This window comes from Gallus gallus, chromosome 2 (assembly GCF_016699485.2).
Source record: "Gallus gallus isolate bGalGal1 chromosome 2, bGalGal1.mat.broiler.GRCg7b, whole genome shotgun sequence".
Taxonomy (NCBI): Eukaryota; Metazoa; Chordata; class Aves; order Galliformes; family Phasianidae; genus Gallus; species Gallus gallus.
The window spans coordinates 18,884,269-18,903,949 of record NC_052533.1 but is presented as its reverse complement, the minus strand read 5'-3'; the positions used below and the strand labels follow the sequence as shown (position 1 = coordinate 18,903,949).

General features: G+C 35.0%; 1 protein-coding gene across 2 annotated transcripts in view; it reads left to right on the top strand.

Annotated features, from left to right (window-relative positions):
• The window catches only part of MALRD1 (MAM and LDL receptor class A domain containing 1), a 230,461-nt gene that overhangs the window by 9,154 nt on the left and 201,626 nt on the right, over window positions 1-19,681 (top strand). Inside the window, exons 3-9 of one of the 2 annotated variants that reach the window (XM_046921944.1) lie at window positions 1,341-1,436; window positions 4,285-4,422; window positions 7,974-8,068; window positions 8,147-8,305; window positions 10,812-10,905; window positions 15,433-15,576; window positions 19,132-19,289. In XM_046921944.1, coding sequence (XP_046777900.1) covers window positions 1,341-1,436; window positions 4,285-4,422; window positions 7,974-8,068; window positions 8,147-8,305; window positions 10,812-10,905; window positions 15,433-15,576; window positions 19,132-19,289 — 884 coding nt within the window. Of the gene's footprint in view, window positions 1-1,121; window positions 1,437-4,284; window positions 4,423-7,973; window positions 8,069-8,146; window positions 8,306-10,811; window positions 10,906-15,432; window positions 15,577-19,131; window positions 19,290-19,681 lie in introns of those variants that run through there. The other variant, NM_001318981.2, reaches the window with a different exon arrangement.

Below are 19,681 nucleotides of genomic sequence, written 5' to 3'. Positions count from 1 at the left end.
AGTTTTCTCTGACTGTGGATCCCTGCAATGGATGGCACCTCTAGAGAATTCTGACTGTTCTTGTTTGTATGGTTATATCGCTCACAGTTCATTATTTGCAATGCAGTAGTACCAGCACTTCTGCATAAGGTTTACCAATCCTAAAGAACGTATGCAGAGGTAAGTTAATATTCATCACTTTAATGGAGAGGTGCTTACAGTGTGAGGTACAACCAGCCAGTAGAGTATCTGCCCTGGGGTTTCTCCCAGTAGATACCAGTGGCAGCTGGTCAGCAAGATATCCATGCACCCCATTAATACCATGGCCATATATTTAACAGCAGGAGACAGTAAAACATTGCATATCAGGATAAGCAAAGGCATTAGCAGTTTCTCACAAACAAGTTTTTTCTAGCTACATGCAGAAGCTAAAGGCAGTTTACTCGTGTTCCCAAGATAATGCAAGCCCTTTCTCATGGGCTAGTTGCCTTTTTGGGCCATGATCTGTATTTTTCCACATACTAGGTATCTCTAATATTTTTTTCTGGAAACATTAGACATCAGTAGCAGTAACACAAACTATGATTCTTACAGAGAATACAGGAATTTAGTCATCTGGAAAACATTATTAATAGCTAGTTCATTTATGCAAATTGTGAGTTTTACCACTGAAAATCAGATACCGTGAATAGAATCTCTATAGTTGTAGCTCAAGCAAGTAATAAATAGATACCTCTTTAAACTATTGGCATCATTTATTTACTCTCCTTGAAAAATCTTTCTGTTCCTGTATCAGTCACTTGCAATCCATAGTGATGTAAAATCAGCACTGAATTTTTTCACAGTGTTTCTACATCTGATGCACAAGCTCCTAATAAGTTTTGTAAGCATCTACCAAAACCGTATGAGGAAAGAGTTCTTTATAAATTCTGGTTACTTAGTAATTCTCCTGTATGGTCATGTTACTTTGTTATCTCATGTTTGCAAGCTATCAGGCAATAAATTCTGTCAATAAGTTAATGATACACAGTAGACTTGCACAGCATGCACCAAAAATTTTTAGTCATAAAACGTTATAATTAAGTTAAATATTATTCAAAGACACACTGGGTTGAAAGTCGCTGCTTCCCGGAAGCCATGTTTCATTAAGCTGTGGGTTTGAAAAGTGACATTCTGAAGAAGTCTTTGAGAGATGTGTGCAAACGCTGACTATTTTCAGAGATACTTCTCAACAAATACTAGACAGTAAATAGTAATTCTTTTCAAAGTGAAAGTTTGGATAGTAGCATAGCCCATGAACAAATCCATATGCTTTCGTGTGTTATACTGTGTTGCTCTGGCAGATATTTGTTCACCTACAGGAAGGGAATGGCAATGTGGTGATGTGTCCTCTGCTCCAGCTGGAGAGTTGTGTGTTTTCACCAACCAGCGTGGAAGCAGCAGTGATGAGAGACAAGGTAAGCCTCAGTGGACTTAATTGTAAGCACGATACAGTTTGATAGCATAACATGGCAGCAGTGGGAACTAGGGGGGAATTCGTCATATAAGAAAGTATTTGAGAATTATGCTTTCTGCTTCTCCTTTTTATTCTGTCTCAATTTCTTCCTTGATTCATCTTTTTTTTTTTTTTTGATGCTTCAGTTTCAGCCTATGTGCTGTACCTCATTCATAAATCTTTATACTGATGTTACATAGCAAAGTGAGTGTCTCCTCATCCATTTACAATTCAAAGGATATTTTACAAATAGTACTACCTTAATTTATGTTAAAAGTATTTGCTGAAATTCAGATTTTATATGCCATAACTGTGCTAAGGCTTAAGAAAAATCAACGTTCTTGTAACTAGTGTCAAATACTGTAAATTAAAATGCACAGAATATATATTTTTTTCTTTCTAGGAGAAAAAAAAAGGGAGAAATTTTCTTGAATTTATGAATGGATAGTCCTAGCTTAACCATTGTAACATCAAGAGACTATGAATATGGTTGTTGCTGTTTTCCTCTGGGGAATCCAAACTATGAAAGTGAATTTGGATGATAAAGTCTGAGTAAATTTGCAACAGAAATCTACTGTTTCAGAAAAATACAACAAAATTGTTCTGAAAATTATTTCATGCAATGCAAAAGATAGTTCTGCTCACTGAAGATCATTGATCTGGACTGGAAGGAAGGACGTGGATTTGTTGTAACTTCTAATTTTAATTTAAAGCTTATTTAAGTTTTTCTCCTCACCATGTAGCAAAGTAAGCTACTATGTTTGTTGGATTTGCGGAATTTAATTTTAAGTAGTAAATCAAATCCAGATTCCTTAATCTGTGTGCCCAGATGCCTTGAACTTTCCTTTGACAATGTGCTTCTCATTTATCCAAATATAATCCAGATATATATTTGGTGCAGAAGTCCAGAATCAATTCTGGGATACTTGTTCTTAGTTCCTCTGCAAATAGGATGATAGTTAACACTGTATTGTGTACCAGTAAATTCTGTAACTTCATTGTGCTGCACTAAAACATTCTAAATGCCTCTGACTGAAAACAGTGCTGGCTGAATTCAATGACAGACTTATGTCAGGCTAAGCATATCATTTCCACAAGAGATGGATATTTTATGTTTTCACTACATAAACTTGAAACCATCACTGTGCTTGATTTTGGTCTTTCTGGAAAAAAAGTACTTCCTCGAGGCCACAACTTGTATTATGCTTATAGAATTTGCAGCAAGATATGCATACTCTCATTAATTTTTATGCAGGCTTTTTAACCGTGTTTCAGTGAATACCACCACAGATAAACACTTAAAATGCAAGTAGAGAAGGTTGCTCCAAAGATCAGTTAAAAAAAGGATAGTATCTTATGGACTGTGTGCAAGAAATAAATGCCAAAACACGTTCCATTTAAAATAGGGAGATGAGGAAGTGCTGTGGAACTCTGAGTGACAGGCAGTGGACTCTGCGGCTGCTCAGATAATGGTCTGGGTTGTGCTGGGGCAGAAGTTGGCTGTCAAACACGGAGAGAGAAATCAGGGTGTCAATTTGAATGTTCACCCATCTGCCACACACTGTTCTGATCTGGGAATTTTGCAAAGTTGTTTTTCTACTTAAACTTCTGCTTTGCAGATATATGTTCAAGATAGGTCCCTACTGTTCTGTCTGTACCCTGCACAGATTTCAGGATGTTTCTGCACTGAAAATATTACAAAGATGGACTGTCAGATGATGCATTTTTGTAGTTATTTAGGACTTCAGATGTGGTTTGTTTGTGTTTTGCCACATCACTGAAAAAGAAGCAGAAAAAACCCTGTAGCCTCTTCTATTCATTCGTTTAAACCTCTAAAATTTTATTGAAAAATATTCACTATAAACAGTCTTAAAATGTTTTGCTCTCAGAATATTTGCAAATGAAGTTTTATAGGCAGATGTACCTGAAATGGAATCTTAAACAAGAACATGTTTCTGCCAGACTTGGATTTTTTCTTATACTTTTTTTTAATGTTTATGTGCAGGTAATTCTGAGAAAAAAAAAAAAAATATATATATATATATAAGTACAACCTGCACGCTTTTTCCTTCTAATCTTTTCCTCTTTTTTTTTTTTTTTTTTTGCATATATCTCCCAGCAAATATTCTCAAGTTAGATTTTCTGTGAAAGCAAACATTCCCGTGAATAAATCAAGGATTTTCTTATTGAAAAAGATACTGTTCTTATTGTTTTGTATATCTTGATGTTTTCTGTCTGTTTGAAAATTCCTAAGAAAATACTGAACGTTATTTTGTGACTTTCATGTAATGTGAAACATAAGCTTCAATGGCATTTGTGCTTTTGATGAATCACTGAAGTGCTTCAGTCGCTTCAAAAGCTGAAGTAGAAAAGCATCAATAAAATGTTGGTTGATGAATCAGCCAGTATGCACCTTAACTTGATTCTGGAATGCTTCTGTGAATTATATCTCTTTTCCCCTCTGTAATTAACTGTTGCCATAAGTTGATGTAAACATGAAAGCTATGAAGTTGGACATTATAGCATGACTTTAAAAGATGAAGCTGCAGTGTGATTTAAAATGATTAGTGAAGTGTGATAAAAATATAAAGTAGACCAAAAGTATGATCAAGGACCTGGTGTGAGCAACTAATTTGCAAGGCAGTATGAGGGTAGTCCTGGTATCTAACCAGAATCCCACTTAGAAGGCAGAGCCTTACCTTGCCCTTCTCTGCTGCATGTGGGAAAAAGCTGACAAATATTTTCTACATGGTGCATGAAATCTGGATGCACTCCCACATATCTGCCTTTCTGAATTTCTTTCATTTTAGGTTCCTCTGAAAAATGTGATTTTGAAACTGACCTCTGCAAACCTCTTCATGAAGTGAGTTTACATTCTGGATGGATTAGAAGAAATGGCAACTCTGGTGTGGGACCACCATATTCTGACCACAATGGGAACGACACTGGTAAGAGTTCTTGCCTTCACTGAAGGAATCATAGGCTTTTACACGTTATCCACTTCTGTATTATTTGCTTAAGTTGATATTTTCTTGATAATCTATTGGGTTCTGACGCATTGTTTTCTAAGATAAAACAAAAACCTGGACACCAGAGCTTCCTAGGTGCTTATGATCAGAGTATTATAGAATTCTGGGGGGCATGGGGAGGGTGAAGGAGTGGTTGAAGGGAGGAGGGTGGAAGGAAACAGTTTCCTGCTCTTGATGTCCTGGGAGAATAAGTAATCGACCATCAAGAGTCGCATTTATCTGCCTGAGTGACCCCTACCTGTTACAGAGATATCATGTCAAAATGTCAGTCATTACATTTACAAACTTTAGAAATTAGAATTGAATCCTTTGCCTTGAGATATATTTGCATTTGATTTATGAATACCAAAGCATGTGCATATATCATCTGTGACCTCCGTTGTTGTTTCAAATATTTTGAGAGAGGGTGATTTGAGAGCTAGGAATAGGAAGAGATTTCATAGCCTATCTGAGCCAGCTTCTCTAAAACTTCTTATATTTTCACTTTGTATAAAGATTGTCCCTCAATGGAGTAATTAATTGTCCCTATCCCCAGAGACATATGTCCCCTATGCTTGTTCTTTTGCCAAGTTAACCTTACTTTCCAAAATCTGGCTTCATTCTTCTGGAGTACTTAAATTTCTTCATAACTTAAATTGACTTGAGTCAAATTCTTAGCTAAAATGCATTTATTCCTGCTTTCTTGAGCTGTTAGAAAGCTTGTTTGTAAGAAAGCAAAGAAAGAGTCAACAGTTAACAGTTTGATGGAGCACTCTATTATCAAAGAAAAGATGTGGGCTTATTATCCAAACTGCTTAATTATCTTCTCCATGTTTTCCTTTATTGTCTCTTTCTCCTTATCCATCCGCTCCCACTCACTTCTCACAAATACAGTAGTGATTTTGAGTCCTCAGAACATGCACAGGATGGCAGGCATAAAATGTTAGAGAGTATATAGCAATATAACTTACAGAAGACTAAATTATCACTAAAAGATTGACAAGCCTATGGGTGTTTTTGACCTCACTCTTAAACTGTTATGATCTGGGGGTGTGGAAATTTGTACTGTTCTCAAGCAAGTGCTACCTCCTACGTACTGCATAAGATACCAAACAGGTCACAGTTCCATTTAATGATTAATGTGAATTGTAGACTTAGAGATGAATGCCTGGAAAAGTTGTTATTTGTTTATTAATATCTAATGTGCTGGAGCCAAATGGATAGGGCCAGGCTCTTTTTAGTGGTGTGCAGCAATGGGGCAAAGGGAAACAGGCACAGACTGGCACACAAGAAATTCCATAAAAACACGAGGAAGAGCTGCTTTACTGTGAGGATGACAGACCACTGAACAAGCTGATTGGAGATGTTATGGGGTCTCTAGAGATATTCAAGACCTGCCTGAATGCTATCCTATGTAATCTGTTGTAGGAAACCTACTTTAGCACGGGGCTTCAACTTTTTGATCCCAAGAAGTTCATTACAACCCCTATGATTTTGTGATTCTGTGATATGCTTTTAATAACTATTTGCTTATAAAGCATACAAACACATCTTTAACTATGTATTCTGAAAATAAGACTCTTTTAAAAATAAATGTTGTGTTAAACTGTTGTTAGCAGAAAAATCTGGGTTAATACCAAAACTTTTTCATAAAGGAAAATAAAAATCAAGTGTTTTGCAACATAATGACAGAGCATATAATCAAGAAACAAATACAAGACAAGTTCAATGTAATAAAAATCTAATAAAATCTTGGCAAAAATCAAAATAAACCAGGCAACAATATTACTCTAGCTGAAATATCTAGAGTCTGTGCATGCTTGGTAGTATGTTGCACCAGAAGGCAGAAAGACCTGGAAGCCATTCCTGCCTATATCCAGTAAAAGTTTACCTTTTATGTTGTAAAGAATTTGTGGAGAAGAAGAAACTTATGTAGCTACCTAAGGCCAGCAAGTTTTCAAATTTTCCCATTGCTAGAGACTTAGCAGACTGTGTAATCTGTTTTATATTCGTTCCTGCTTAAAGACTGGAAAATATATTGTACATTCACAATGAAGTCCTACAGCAGAGCATAGGGGGGAAGAGTTCCTGCTGTCATGATAAGTAATTGCACACAAATTAGAAGCAAAATCATTTGTTAACTGAGTTAACCATTTGCTAGCACTCAGCTGGTTCTCTTTAGCTTTGCCTGTCCACATGCTTGTTTATTTTCATTGATAACGAAGTTGAAAAATTTAGTGACAGACACTTTAAAAATCAAAAACAACAGCATTTTATGAATCGAAACCTTTTATCCATGTAGACTTTGAATACAAAATTGCTATTCAAAGAATTTCTTAAGATTACCAGTTCTTCTCCATCTATGACTTAGAATCTGTGGTAGGTGAAATCTGATTTTTTTTTTTTTTTTTTTAAGTTCATACATATTTATCTTTAGGAAAGAAAAATAAAGTCCCAAGTGGAAAACCTGATGAAACTTTTCTGTCAGGGAGAGGGCCTTACTAAGCCACCAATCCACAAATTATTGTAGGTAGGAGGAACATCCCTGTGGCTGACAGGTACCAAAAGTACTGATGGAGTAGCTATGGGAGGTCTGAAATCTAAAGGGAATGCAACGGTGCGATATCCTTCTCTGGAAGGAATTGCTTACTGAGTTGGATGTGTAGCACCTTGTCAATGATTTTCCTCTTTCTCTCTCTCCCTTCATTGCTCCTTGCATTCTTTAATTATAAAATTCAACATATCTGAAAACTTCACATTATGGAAGAGCATACTTTAGACTAGTGGTATCTGATGTTCTAAAATGGATAGAGATCTGTCAGAAGATTTGAAACAATCATGCTAGGAAGAGACATAGTTAGAACCACATTTCTCTTACTCTTGTTGAGCTGCTATGCTTTCAAGTAAGGCAATGATCTAATTTGGACTTATTTTGTAACACTAGGATAAAGGTAGATTCTGAGAATGACTCTTCCTTCATTTGGGATCCAAGCATGGGGTTACCAGAAGCTCCTCTCTGTTGTGAGGAAATTTCCTGAGCAGTCAGAAGCATACCCACATCCTCTGGAAGAGTGGAACACTGTAACATCCTCTCAAGTCTTTCTCTACCTCCTTAAAGACTTGAGCTGCTATAGGTCATAATGTTTTTTTGTTTGGGCATGAAATACACAAAATATTCAATTGCTTAAATTATTTGATCAGCTTTTTAAGCCTTTGCTTTGTTCTAAAATTTTGCATTTTATTGGGAACTTAAGCCAGAAGCTAAAAATGTGAAAAAATTTCGGAAGCCTACCTGAAATTTAGCCTGAAAACAGAGAAGCACTATGTCAAAATGAGGAAAATCTTGGCATAGAATGGCTGTGAGTGTGCCATGAATCTTTTTTTATGGAAAAAGTTCTAGTTGGTGTTTTAGTTACTAACTCATACTTGACTGCATCTTTTCTTGTTTTACAGTTATATTTCACAATATATATATATATTTATTTTAATAGCTTATTTCCTTTCGTTATCCTCTGAAATGAGATCGTCTTCTGCAAAGTTAAGGTCCAATGTTTTGCTTCCAACTGATGAAGAACACGTTTGCCAGGTATTTTGATGCATAGTCCATTATTTTGGCTTTCTGTCATAGCACTTCACTGTCGTAATTATAACTTTTTTGTGCTAGATTACATTTCAGTATTGGATCAGTCAGAGTGGAGTATTGATGGTGGGGCTTCAAAAGCACTCTGAAGATGCTATTAAAAATATCTGGAATGATTCAGGAGAACTGCAAAACCAGTGGAAAGCAAGAACCATCACAGTCAATAGCACTGAAAATTTTGAGGTTGGTATTGTGAGTTGACTGTAAATTGAACATAGATTGAAGATAGAAGGTTTCTAAATTCCTTCTTTCTAGTAAGACAAATGTAAAAATCTTGTAAATGGGAAGCATTATTACAAAACAAACAAACAAACAAAAAGATTAGCTATTTGGAAGTTCAAGACTGGCAGTAATAAATGCTGCTTGTTGTCATTGTTCTGGTGTTAAAGGTGATGACATACCTCACTTAAAATGTGCATGTGTCTTAAATAAGAGTATCTTATTGCATTGTAAACTATATTTCTGCTGATAGAGGTGATATCTTGGGATCTTAACCTTCAATAAACTATGCTTTTAGGCTCAGTCTAACTGTATTGTTAAATTGAGGTTTAATTTATAAATACAGTGTCTATGAAATACTGTTCTGTACTGATAGCTTCTGCTCTCTATAGATGCATCAGGTGACAAACACTGAACTATTTGTTGTAGCTATGCTTTTTATGGTAAGTTTGAGCCTTTATCACAGAATACATTCATATGATGTTATTGCTTACAGCTGTGAAGAGTTGCTTAGTGTACAAACATGAAGGTGTAAGGGCACAACCTTGTTTCCATAAAATATAAGAGTAACACAATTACTTGACTCGCAGAGATAAAACTCCAAGATCTGGAGTTTTGAAACAATATTTGCCTGCACAGTGCTGGCTAAGGATGTATGTTACAAAATACATACACCCAACTGAAGTATCAGTGCTGTTATCTGTTGAAAACTTAGCTCTATCTGATGTAAGCTGTTGTTTAGCAATGCAAATTTGTACTGGAAGGGTTTCTGTCTATATTTACTTTTTCATTCTTCACATCCTTCAGAAAATTGCCCGGCTTTGGGAATGTTCAGTAAAGTATGTCATCTTCCTGCCTTTAAATTTCTAGATCAAATCCTAACTAGATTGCAGATTGCCAACCTTGTTGTTTTGGCTTCTCTAAAGTGAGCAGGCACATCCAGCTTTAAAGAGACAGATGTCAAACTTTCTGCAGTAATCATTACAATTGACTAAAGGAATGTAGCTGGGCACATCACCAGATCCGTAGAACAAGGCTGAGTCTTCCTTTAGTTGCAGCTTTTCCCTCCAGTTATAGTTTGCAGGATGCTGGTCATGCAGTTTACTTGCGCTTCTGAACTTTCTTTCTATGAGATCTTTAGCCATACAGGGCTGTCTGTGTCATTCTTCAAGAAAATGTTTCAAGCTATGCAGAAATAAACAAGTAAAAAGCTGTTATCAAATGACTAGTAATCATACCTCTTCTTTGCATCAACATGAAAAATTCCCATTGTAATGAAACTATTAGAAATATAATTATCTCCTGTTCCTAACTGACAAAATAATCAAAACCTTTAACCTTATAATGAATAGGAATTTCATTGTCATGTTTATTGAGTATCTTGATTATAATTTTAGATTTTGTAGTTATAGCATTTCTTTTTAACAATTAAATTTTATATGGAAAAAAATGAATAGAAAATGAGTATAACTTTCTTTCCTGAGTAGAAATCTTTTTTGAAATACAGTGCTTTTAGTATTTTGCATCAATTTTTCAAGAATACCAGAAGTGAGATTTTAATTAAAACCAGCCTCAGCTGCTTATTTTCTTTGCCAATCATTGATGTTGACTTTTTGATTCTTTTTTCTGCTCAAATAAGTAAATACATTTTTAAAAAAGGCATACATTATAGACTGCAGTTTGGGGATTTGGCTTTCAAAAATTTCAAAATTCTGAAATGTGAAGAATATTACCACTTGAATTGCCCAACACACTGCAATCTCAGCTGGTCTGGTTTGGCTCCTTTGTGGCAAACTATATTCTGATTTGCCCTCCTGAACTACTTTTTCTCCCTTCCACTCAGACCAACTTTCTTTTTCACAAATTTCATTAAGGGAAGAGGTTTGGGACTTATGTTTTCACTTCTGTTTTTGCAGTTATTTCCTTATCCCTTACATTTAGTACTATGAATCTTTGCTGCTTTCAAAGGAGTGTTGATTGTTTAGTTCCCTCATACTTCACTGCAGTAAGTTAAAATCTGCCTTTAAGACAGAAATGTGTAATGTTTGTAGCTTCATCTAAATAGAGACTGTTTTTAGGAAAAGCATCACTATTATAACATTGGAATGGAGTAACTTCTGAGTTTTGCTTTTCATTCTGAGTAATCATCAAGGTTTGTTTTGGTTGAAAACTTGTTGATGAAAGGCTTCTAAACTGAAAAGGTGTTTGTTGCATTGACTTTGTTCCAGGTCACTGGTAAATTTTGAAAACAACAAGAAAACATTCATATTTCCACTCTCTGACAGAAGAATGGTTTGATAAAACATACAGTCCTTTCTGTTTCCTAAATGTTATGATCCCTGCTTAGATTTTAATATATTTTCCTGTGGTTTCCAGATTTTTTTTTTTATTAAAATTAGTTTGATTTTGCTTCTTCATCTGTTGCACTGGTGAATGTCATTTCTTCTTGATTTCATGTTAAACTCTGCAGGTTATCTTCCATGGGATGGTAGAGAACCAGAGACAAGATGAAACAGTTGCTATTGATGATATTTCTTTCAGTGAAGGATGTTCTCTAGCATCTGGTAAGCATACTTATTTTTCAGGAAATTGTTCATTTGTCTTTCCTTTTTGCTCTGATTGGAAAAGAAAAACAAAGAAGAGAGAGCCATATGATACTTAAAGACTTTCTTAACTCCATGTTTTTACATAATCAATTTGCATTCCTCTAAGCCATCATCTGTCAAATTACATCTAAATGGAGTTACAAAGAATGACAATAAATACCTCAAGAAATCTAATATGTTACACTATACCAGCATAGGAGAACACTAAGGTCTCATTGGGCAGAAAGAATCTTTGGCCAAAATCAGACCAAAGAACTGGTATTTTCATACAGCTCAGGGAAAGCCTCAGAGCTGAGTTTAGGGAAATTCCCAAAGTACTTGTGTTTATTTTTAAAAATGTGAAAGGTCCTGCTCCTCAGCTGTAGGGGGGATTATTTTGTTCTGCTCTGCTACACCCAAGAGCTGTAATGTCAGGCTGGTCAGATCTGCAGCTGAACCATCCGTGCGTATTGAGATTCTTCAGCAAAACATTTAGTCTTTTGCTTTTTAAGCCAACAAAGTTTCATGGGAAAAGAATGCAACCCATCCTAACAAAAATTAGATTACTTGCTGCTCTCTGTTGCAGAAGAGGATTGCAGTGTTGTACCCAGGCCACAGCCTCACCTCAGTACAGTTCTGGTTCAAAGCATGCCTTTTGCTTCCTGCCTCTGAGTCCTAGCACAGACTGTGAGAGTCTGGTCTTTAAATTTAATGTGAGGTATCGATGCCATGTTAGACACATATCCAGTTACATTTCAGAAAGAAGTTTTTTCATTTCTGTATGGTAGTTTAAAACATAGTTCTCCGGAGGTCCCACTGGGAAAATAGATGCTGTGGTTAACGTTTTAGAATGCTGAGCAATCATAAGCAGATTGTAGTAAGACCAAGACACAAATCTTGGCGTAAAGATTCAGCCATGCAAAGGGGATCTCTATTGTAGAAAAAAAGGTTTGAGCTAACTAGACTCAGTTGTGTAAGTCTTTCTACGTTTTGACTTTTTTTTAAATGAACAGCTGCAGAAGCTAAATTCATATAAATGTTATCATGTTGCTGCCAATCTTGCTTTCCTGTTTTGTAGAGGTTTCCTAGCAGTGCTACATAAATGAGCAAGGATGCTAATTTAGAACTATCTGTATACTTGTCTGTGAACTCAGACAAAGTTGAATTTCAAATTGCCAATGAAAAAAGGAAAGAAGACACATGTAGGATTCTCCCAGTTTCGTAAAAAAAAAAAAAAAAAAAAAAAAAGCGTTGCCAGAATCTAGCAATGTACATGATTACTTGATTGGGTGAATATTAGTCTCTCCATACAAATATACTGATTTCTGTTCTTTCCATACACAAAGTGCTTCTAAAGCAAGCATAAATGAAAAGCATATCAGTCACAGAGATTAAATACTGTCTCAAAGAGAGAGAAATATTAAAAATAGAAACAAGCATATTTAGCACATAGATTTATAGGCACTGTCAAACTTACCTTAGACGACAACAATTGAAATATGCAGTGAGGTACACACATTGAGCTACAGCACTCAGACATAACCCAGTAAGAGTCCATTCTTGTCCTGTGTATCAGCAGTTAGAAATGAACTTTATTAGGAGAAATCTAAGTTGCTCACAGCAGCTAAGGAATGGGTCAAACAATCTTAATTTTCTCCCTGAAAGAGTAATTTTACTGTTGAACATCTTTCAATAATTAAAATAAAAGGTCAGGTTAATGGTAGCTTGGGTTAGAAGTAACTTTTTTCTGTAGTCCTTAGGGAATATCTGGTTAAGCTTTTATACAATTGGTCTTCTTTTAAATTTGTAGATAAAATCCATGAAATCTTTCAGATTTTCAATGTCAGTGTAAACATATGTGAACTGAATTGTGTACACGTGTTCATTAGTATGACCCCTAACAATGGTCATGAATAAAGTAGTTTATGCATTTGTGTTTTTAGGAGTTTCCTGATCCAAACTTTGATGGGTAAAAACAAATGGAATTTTATGAAGTTCTGAAGTCTTTTTTTTCCTGTTCCTCTATCACCAAAATGCACTCTTGCATTCTCATGTCCATTTTTGAAAAAGAGATTTTTGTATATACAAACAATTTTGAGCATAGCAATTTAAAATATCGTAGTTTTATTTTCTTCCCAACAGTTCGCAAATTGCTTCAATTATCACACAAAATTACTACTTTAGCTATCAAACGGAAAATAGTAAAATTATGTTCTAGAACAGATGTAACACGATCTCCTATAATTATAACTCTAGTAGATGTTTCATTCAAAGGTTTTATATTCTTATCCATGTATCTACAATTGCCCTTAAGCCATCTCTCTTGAATACTGACAAAGCATATACTCCTTTATTAGAACTGATTTTGCTACAGGCATGAGAACAAAGACACTGAAGGCATGAAACTGAAATACTATGAGGAAGAATGAGGTATTTGTGTTGTCCTCCTGATGCTGCTTGCAATGCAAAAACTATGTATCTTGTCTGCAATACTAGTGTGATTATTATTATTTTTTTTTTTCCTTTTTCTCTCTACTGGAAAACTGCAGTATTGTATACATACTACTTCTAAATTTTGTTTAAAAAAAAAAAATCCAGTATGAATTTTTACAACTGGCATAATCACAGCTAAACATAACTCCTTAGTTAATTCTGTTCATACAAGGATAGAGCCTTTAATATAAAAAATGCAGACCCTGGTGTGAGGTCATTAAAATGAATTATTGTGGGGATGGAAGTTAAAACAAAACAAAACAAAAAACCAAAATGTTAATATTACTGTAATCAGATGTTAGGAAATGAGTGTTCTGTTTCAAGCGACAGATTATTTGCAAAGGAAAAATCCTCCATTTATAAATGAATGAAAGAATGCAGAATTAATTGAAATATTTCTTAGAATTAGTGTTTAACAATGAACTCAACTCTCCCTTTGAGTTTATTTGCAATTTTCCTCAAGTGTTGAAATTTGGCAAAATCATTTTTTATGAACCATTCTAGGATTTTGCATTTCCCATGGGAAATAAATCTCCAGCAAACTCTTCACAGTTGATGCACTTGGCTGAAGAAAGGGGAATATTCTTACGCAACATTGGAATAAATGGAGGAAATGACAGGTTTATAGCATTAGTTGGACAGGATGTATTACTGAGATATCAGTTTTGTGAATATCACAATGACTTTGAGATGTGATAGACATTAATGTGTATGCATACCAACATAAATTGCTTTCTCCAAATCATTAGGAATCTTTTTGTTCTCTTTGAGATATTTTGACTTCAATTTAAAAGTTCATCTTAACTAGAAGATTATTTTTACGCTGAAATAATGTTGATAAGTAGACATTTTCTTACTGCAATTCTGCTTAAAGTCATTACTTTCTTCCTCTAGCCATGGTAGATTACTGTCATGGTTTTGTAATTTTGCTATTGTTATTCTGCATTATAACATCATGTACAGCCCAGGTAAATTAAAGGGTTAATACTCCAATTCTGTGGATTGGCAACCTTCCAGATACCTGTTTCTCAAAAGAGAAGAAGGACTACATATCCCAGAGGATCTTGTGGTCAGAGAAGGAAGATACGTCATGGAAATCACGGGATCTAAGTCATGGGATTGGGCTCTCTCTCTCTCTCTGTCTCTCTGGTAGCCAGGTAGAGGGGTGGGTGTACTTCCAAGCTGTGCGCCTTCATTCAAATAGACCTTTTGGTTTTGGAAGCTTTCTCTCTCTTATTTTATTTATTACCCTTAATTTCAATTAGATTGTATTATATTGTGTTATCTTGCATTCCGATATCATCGTTAGTAAAATAAATTTTCCTCCTTAGATTGTGCTGCTTCTCTGTTCTTTTTTCCTCTCTTAGCCCAGCTCCCAGTCTCCTACCCCTTTCCCTTTTCCCTTCCCATTTTTGGGAGCCAGGGGGCCCACAGGCCTACTGCCCTCCTGTCACAGGCATAGATTGATCTAGATAACTCTGTGACAACTTACACAACATTTTACATCTGCCGATCTCAAGCTTCAAGAATTTAAAAATTCTTAAAAATAGAGTGGTGCGTTCAGAATCTTTTGGTTCTAAAATGAAGTCTTTTGTTGCAAGGATTATGGAAATGTTGTTAAACTGAAATTCTCAGTTTGAAGTGATTTTATGGTGGCATCATGTAGGAAAGAACATAAATATTTCTCTTAATGACATGTCATTTTTGATGTTTCCTGGCAACGCTTTTTGTGGGAATGAATTTACCAAGGTTGCAATGATCAGCTAACACAATTACCAGCCCACTGCTCTGAAAAAATCATTCATCTTTAAGGAATGTTTTTTTTTTTTTTTTTAAATAGTATTACTCAAGACAGCAGCCTGAAATACTAAATAGCTCTCATCAGTAGCCTGAACACTTGAGGTAACCAGAGGCAGAAAAATTGCCAGTTTAACAAGCATATGTTTCTGATGTGAAATAGGCTGATAAATAATAAGTTAAGAAGCTGAGTGATTACTTTCCTTTGTTTCTTAGCACTACAGACTTCCAACTTTGAACTTGGCATATGTGAGTGGAATTCAGATCAGCCAGTTGTGCCTGCTTTGTGGGCACAACTGCAATCTGGGCACAAGATTGCCTCCTGTTCCTCTGTGAAAGATCACAGCAATGACACTAAAGGTGAGAACCCTAAGTTAAAGTGTAGTTCCTAGCTATCATGGATAATGTAGGTGCTTTTCGGGAAAAAGTGGTCATGCAGTGTGGAAATAGATCAGGACCATTAAAAGTAATTATATGAATTTATACTTAATTTAGATTTTGCTTCAACTATTTAGTAAGGATGCTGTGAACTAGTGCTAGTAAGATGTAGAAGATTTTAATTCAAGAATTCCAATATAAGCTAATTAATCCATTCATTCTATACCTAATTCTTAGTATAAGATCTGTACAACAGGTCTTCGGTGAATTTAAATTCATCAAAGTTCTGGCATGGTTCCTTTGTTTTGTATATTTTTCTATAGTTTGCTGTTTTGTTTTGATGCCTGGCTGTTTTACTTGTGTAGTACCACTCTGAAGACGTGGTTGGGAAGTTAATTTTCAAACCTTTACAAGTGAACAATAGAGAAAAAATTCCTTTTATAATGTTTATGATTGTAAAGACAAAACAGAAATAATACAGTTGAAATTTTCAGAAATAAGGAAACTTGTTTTCAAAGCTTGTTTTTGTAGTGCTTATCTACAGATTTATGTAAAAAGTCTTTTGAAAGGTTAATGGATACAACTGTGTGTGTTGTAACATGAAATGAAATTGCCATGCCAGCCAAGTGTTTGGTTTTTCAACAGAGACTGTCTTCAGAGGGGCTAAGTATCAATTGCTTGTAATGGTGTAATTTGTGATGTAGCTTTGAAGAACTGATAGCACATGGCTTACTGCTTGATCTCTGTGCCCACAGAAGTATGTGCCATCTCACTGATAGCAGCAGAATGAATGATTTGGTATTGTTTTGGTTTGAGAAACATTTTTATAGTAATTTTCAGCATTTATTTCAATACACTCTAGTAATTGTAAGCCAAGTTACAATAAAATATTAATCAAAAAGTGTATAAACTCTATTAAAATGAATTTATGAAAGATAACGTTTATGTACAACAGAGAGCATACAGATTAGTAAAGTAGATTTTGTTTAGAAAAGAAAAAAATTAGTCATAGTACCTTTCAAATTTCCACAGGGACATCTAACAACAAGTAAGTAGTTGGTACTGGTATGAGCTAGTAATTGGTATAGGTATCTCTTTTATGGCAATATTTTGCTAACAGAAATGACACTGAAATTATGTAAGTAGCCTTTACAGGACTAAGGTATAAGAAACCTCTGTAGAAGCAGAACACATTCTGAAATGTCTACTTGTATAGGTGCTTGAGCATTAGTTGTATAAATATTGTACTGAGAAGGCTGAATGCATAACACAAAGAACAGGTTGGAGAAACTGTCCTTTGATATCTATAATAAAGGAACAAAGAAAATGTGAGAACAAATAAGTGTCAAAACAACACACAGCAGTTAACTCTTCATTAACTTTGGAAGGTATTGAAAAATCTGAACTATGACAGCTTATCTCTCAATACAGGAATCATTTCAACTCATGCAGATTTTTAGATGTGTAAATTAAAAGGTAAGATATTAAATAAAATTCTAAAAACCAGAGAAATGGTATGCAAACAGCAAAAATATAATGTTTGATGGCTCAAACTTGCAATGCAAATAGAGCTTGACTAAGTTTTAGTTTCTGATTTTGATCAAAGCTTTTACTACTATAAATAGAAGAGAGGTAAGAAACTGAATCATGAAGCAGTGATCTAAGCAATTATATTTATAGAGAAAGGGTTGTTTTTAGGTTTTGTAATAACCTTCGTTTCTTGGCATTCTTTAATATAATGTTTTGTCCTTGGCTGACTTTTTTCTTTGTTTTTTTATTGCTTCTTTTCTCTAGTGTTGTATTGTACTTTCTCTATAATTTTTCTGTTAATTTCTCTAGGGTCAAAGGTTCTCACAGAGGTTTTATATTCTCCTTTAATACTGTTCATAAAATACGTTTTTTTTCTTTAGTGTTGTTTTCTGCACGCTAAATCGCTTCTATAATTTATTCTTATATTGGATTAATCTAGTTTCCTACATCTGGGATAACATTTATTTATTTAATAAGAAACAAATGAAATCAATTATTTATGTAACAAAAGCGATGCTTACAAAATTGAAGAAAAATAATCAAGATAACTTCATGTCTTTTAAAATTGGTATTTCATAGGTAACTGTTTTAAACATGAAAAAGTCTGATCATTAGAATATTTCCAGCTTTTGTTGCTTTAGCTTCTTTGTTGTTTCTGTTTTTAAAATTTTTTTCTCCTGACTTGGAAGTTCTTCAAAATTTATCTCCAAATACTAGAAACAATGGCAGGTCAGATTTGAATCTTCTTCCCCAGAGTGGTCGAGTGCAAAATTTAGGTGGGAGTCATTCAGAGATAGCTGCCCTGCTATGGAAGAGAACTTGCTGGAAGAGCTCCCATTCTTTGACTCAGTTTTATCTGAAGGCACAGTTGTTACTCTAGAAATTAACAGCATTGATTACAAGTCAGGAAAATCTAGCCAAACAGCTAGGATCTCTTTGATGCATTTATTGATCTCTTTCAAATAGAATGGGTTACATCTGTAATATTTTCTTTCTATCATATTTAACTGTCATGGCTGTAAATTATGAGCCACAACAGTAATAAGGAATTATCCAATGAAATTGCAAGCATTTATTTTGGTGTGAAAGGCCACATAACATGAAGAGTAAGCTGACAACAAAAGGAAAATAATGTGATCCCTTATAAAATCAGAGTTTTTCCTTGTGAAGTGACAGTTTCTCCCTTCAGCTTGAAATAACTTTGGTAACATTTGCATCTCAGATAACTTTCATTCAGACACATGAATATAGAAACTTCAAATTCAAGACCTTTAATCAGTGTTTATTATAGCAGCTGCTTCAGAAGATAGCAAAATATTCAGTGACTCATGAGAGAGGAGGAAAAAGATCTGCTATATTTGATAAAGCATTTAGCCTTTTTATTTCTGACAGATAAAAGACGTTGAAGGGATGGAGTACTCTTTTAGATCTCTGTAGGAATGCTTTTATAAAGGGCAATAGGTCAAGAAGAGCACAAATTGCTTTCCTGCTTCAGAGCGAAAGACAATATGCTCTCAACATTTTGTTGCAGAAATTCTGGCTGAGAACTAAAGATCTTAATTATGTATGGTGGAGATGCTACTGCCTTCTGTAGCCGTAAGGAAGAACACTTTTCCCCTTATTTTGAAAATTCCACCAAAGTATTACTGTAAAATATGTCTCCTGGAAAATGTAATAGGAAGGAAGAAAACCAAGTTTCCAAATAGTTGGTATCAAAGTGTGGCTGCTTACAGCTTTTAATGCACAAAGTGACAAGTTCAAGATACTGTCAACTGATGCCATTCTTGGTTTCCAGGGAAAATGCAGATCGATATCTATCTTTTTAATAGGAAATGCTTAGGTAACATCCAAGTCACATCGTCAGCATGACAGTCAGATTCCACTGTAAGAAGAATGGGGCCATGGTTTAACTGCAGCAAAGCAATCCTTATTTTCAAAGACTGAGATGTACAAGATTTGTTTTCATGAAAAAGTGCTTTTTTTAACCTTTTTTTTTTCTTTTTTTAGGCCATTTGGTGTGTCTAGAAGCTAATGACAGTGTGTTATATGGAAGTGCTTATCTAAACAGCTCCATGTGTCATTGCTCCAGCAAGAGCTGCCGTTTTCAATTTCAGTACTCTATGGCAGATAGCAGTGTTCTCAAGGCAGTGCTGTATACTAATCAGGTAAGAAGCATGCATTCATTTTCAAATGATCGAGATGCAACACCCCAGTTTTTTCCATCCAAACTGCAAGGAAACACACGATACCACATGCTTACCTCTCTGTTAGTTTGTGTGAACAGTCACTTTGTATTGCTCCACTGTTTAATGCAGTTGTAAAAACTGGTTATTTGCCTGTCTCCTATAAATTAGTGTGGTGGTGAATGTTCTGCAATAAGACTTCACTTCCAGGGGAAGCTCTATTACAGACTGAAATGATTTGGGAATTTTAGGGAAAAAATCTATAGTAGCAAAATTTCTAGTGTCCTTTCTGCACAGGAAATGGGAAAAGCAGTGTCAGGAATGCTTAAACTATGCTTGTTCTCTATGAAGGCACAGGATGAAGTTACTTACTA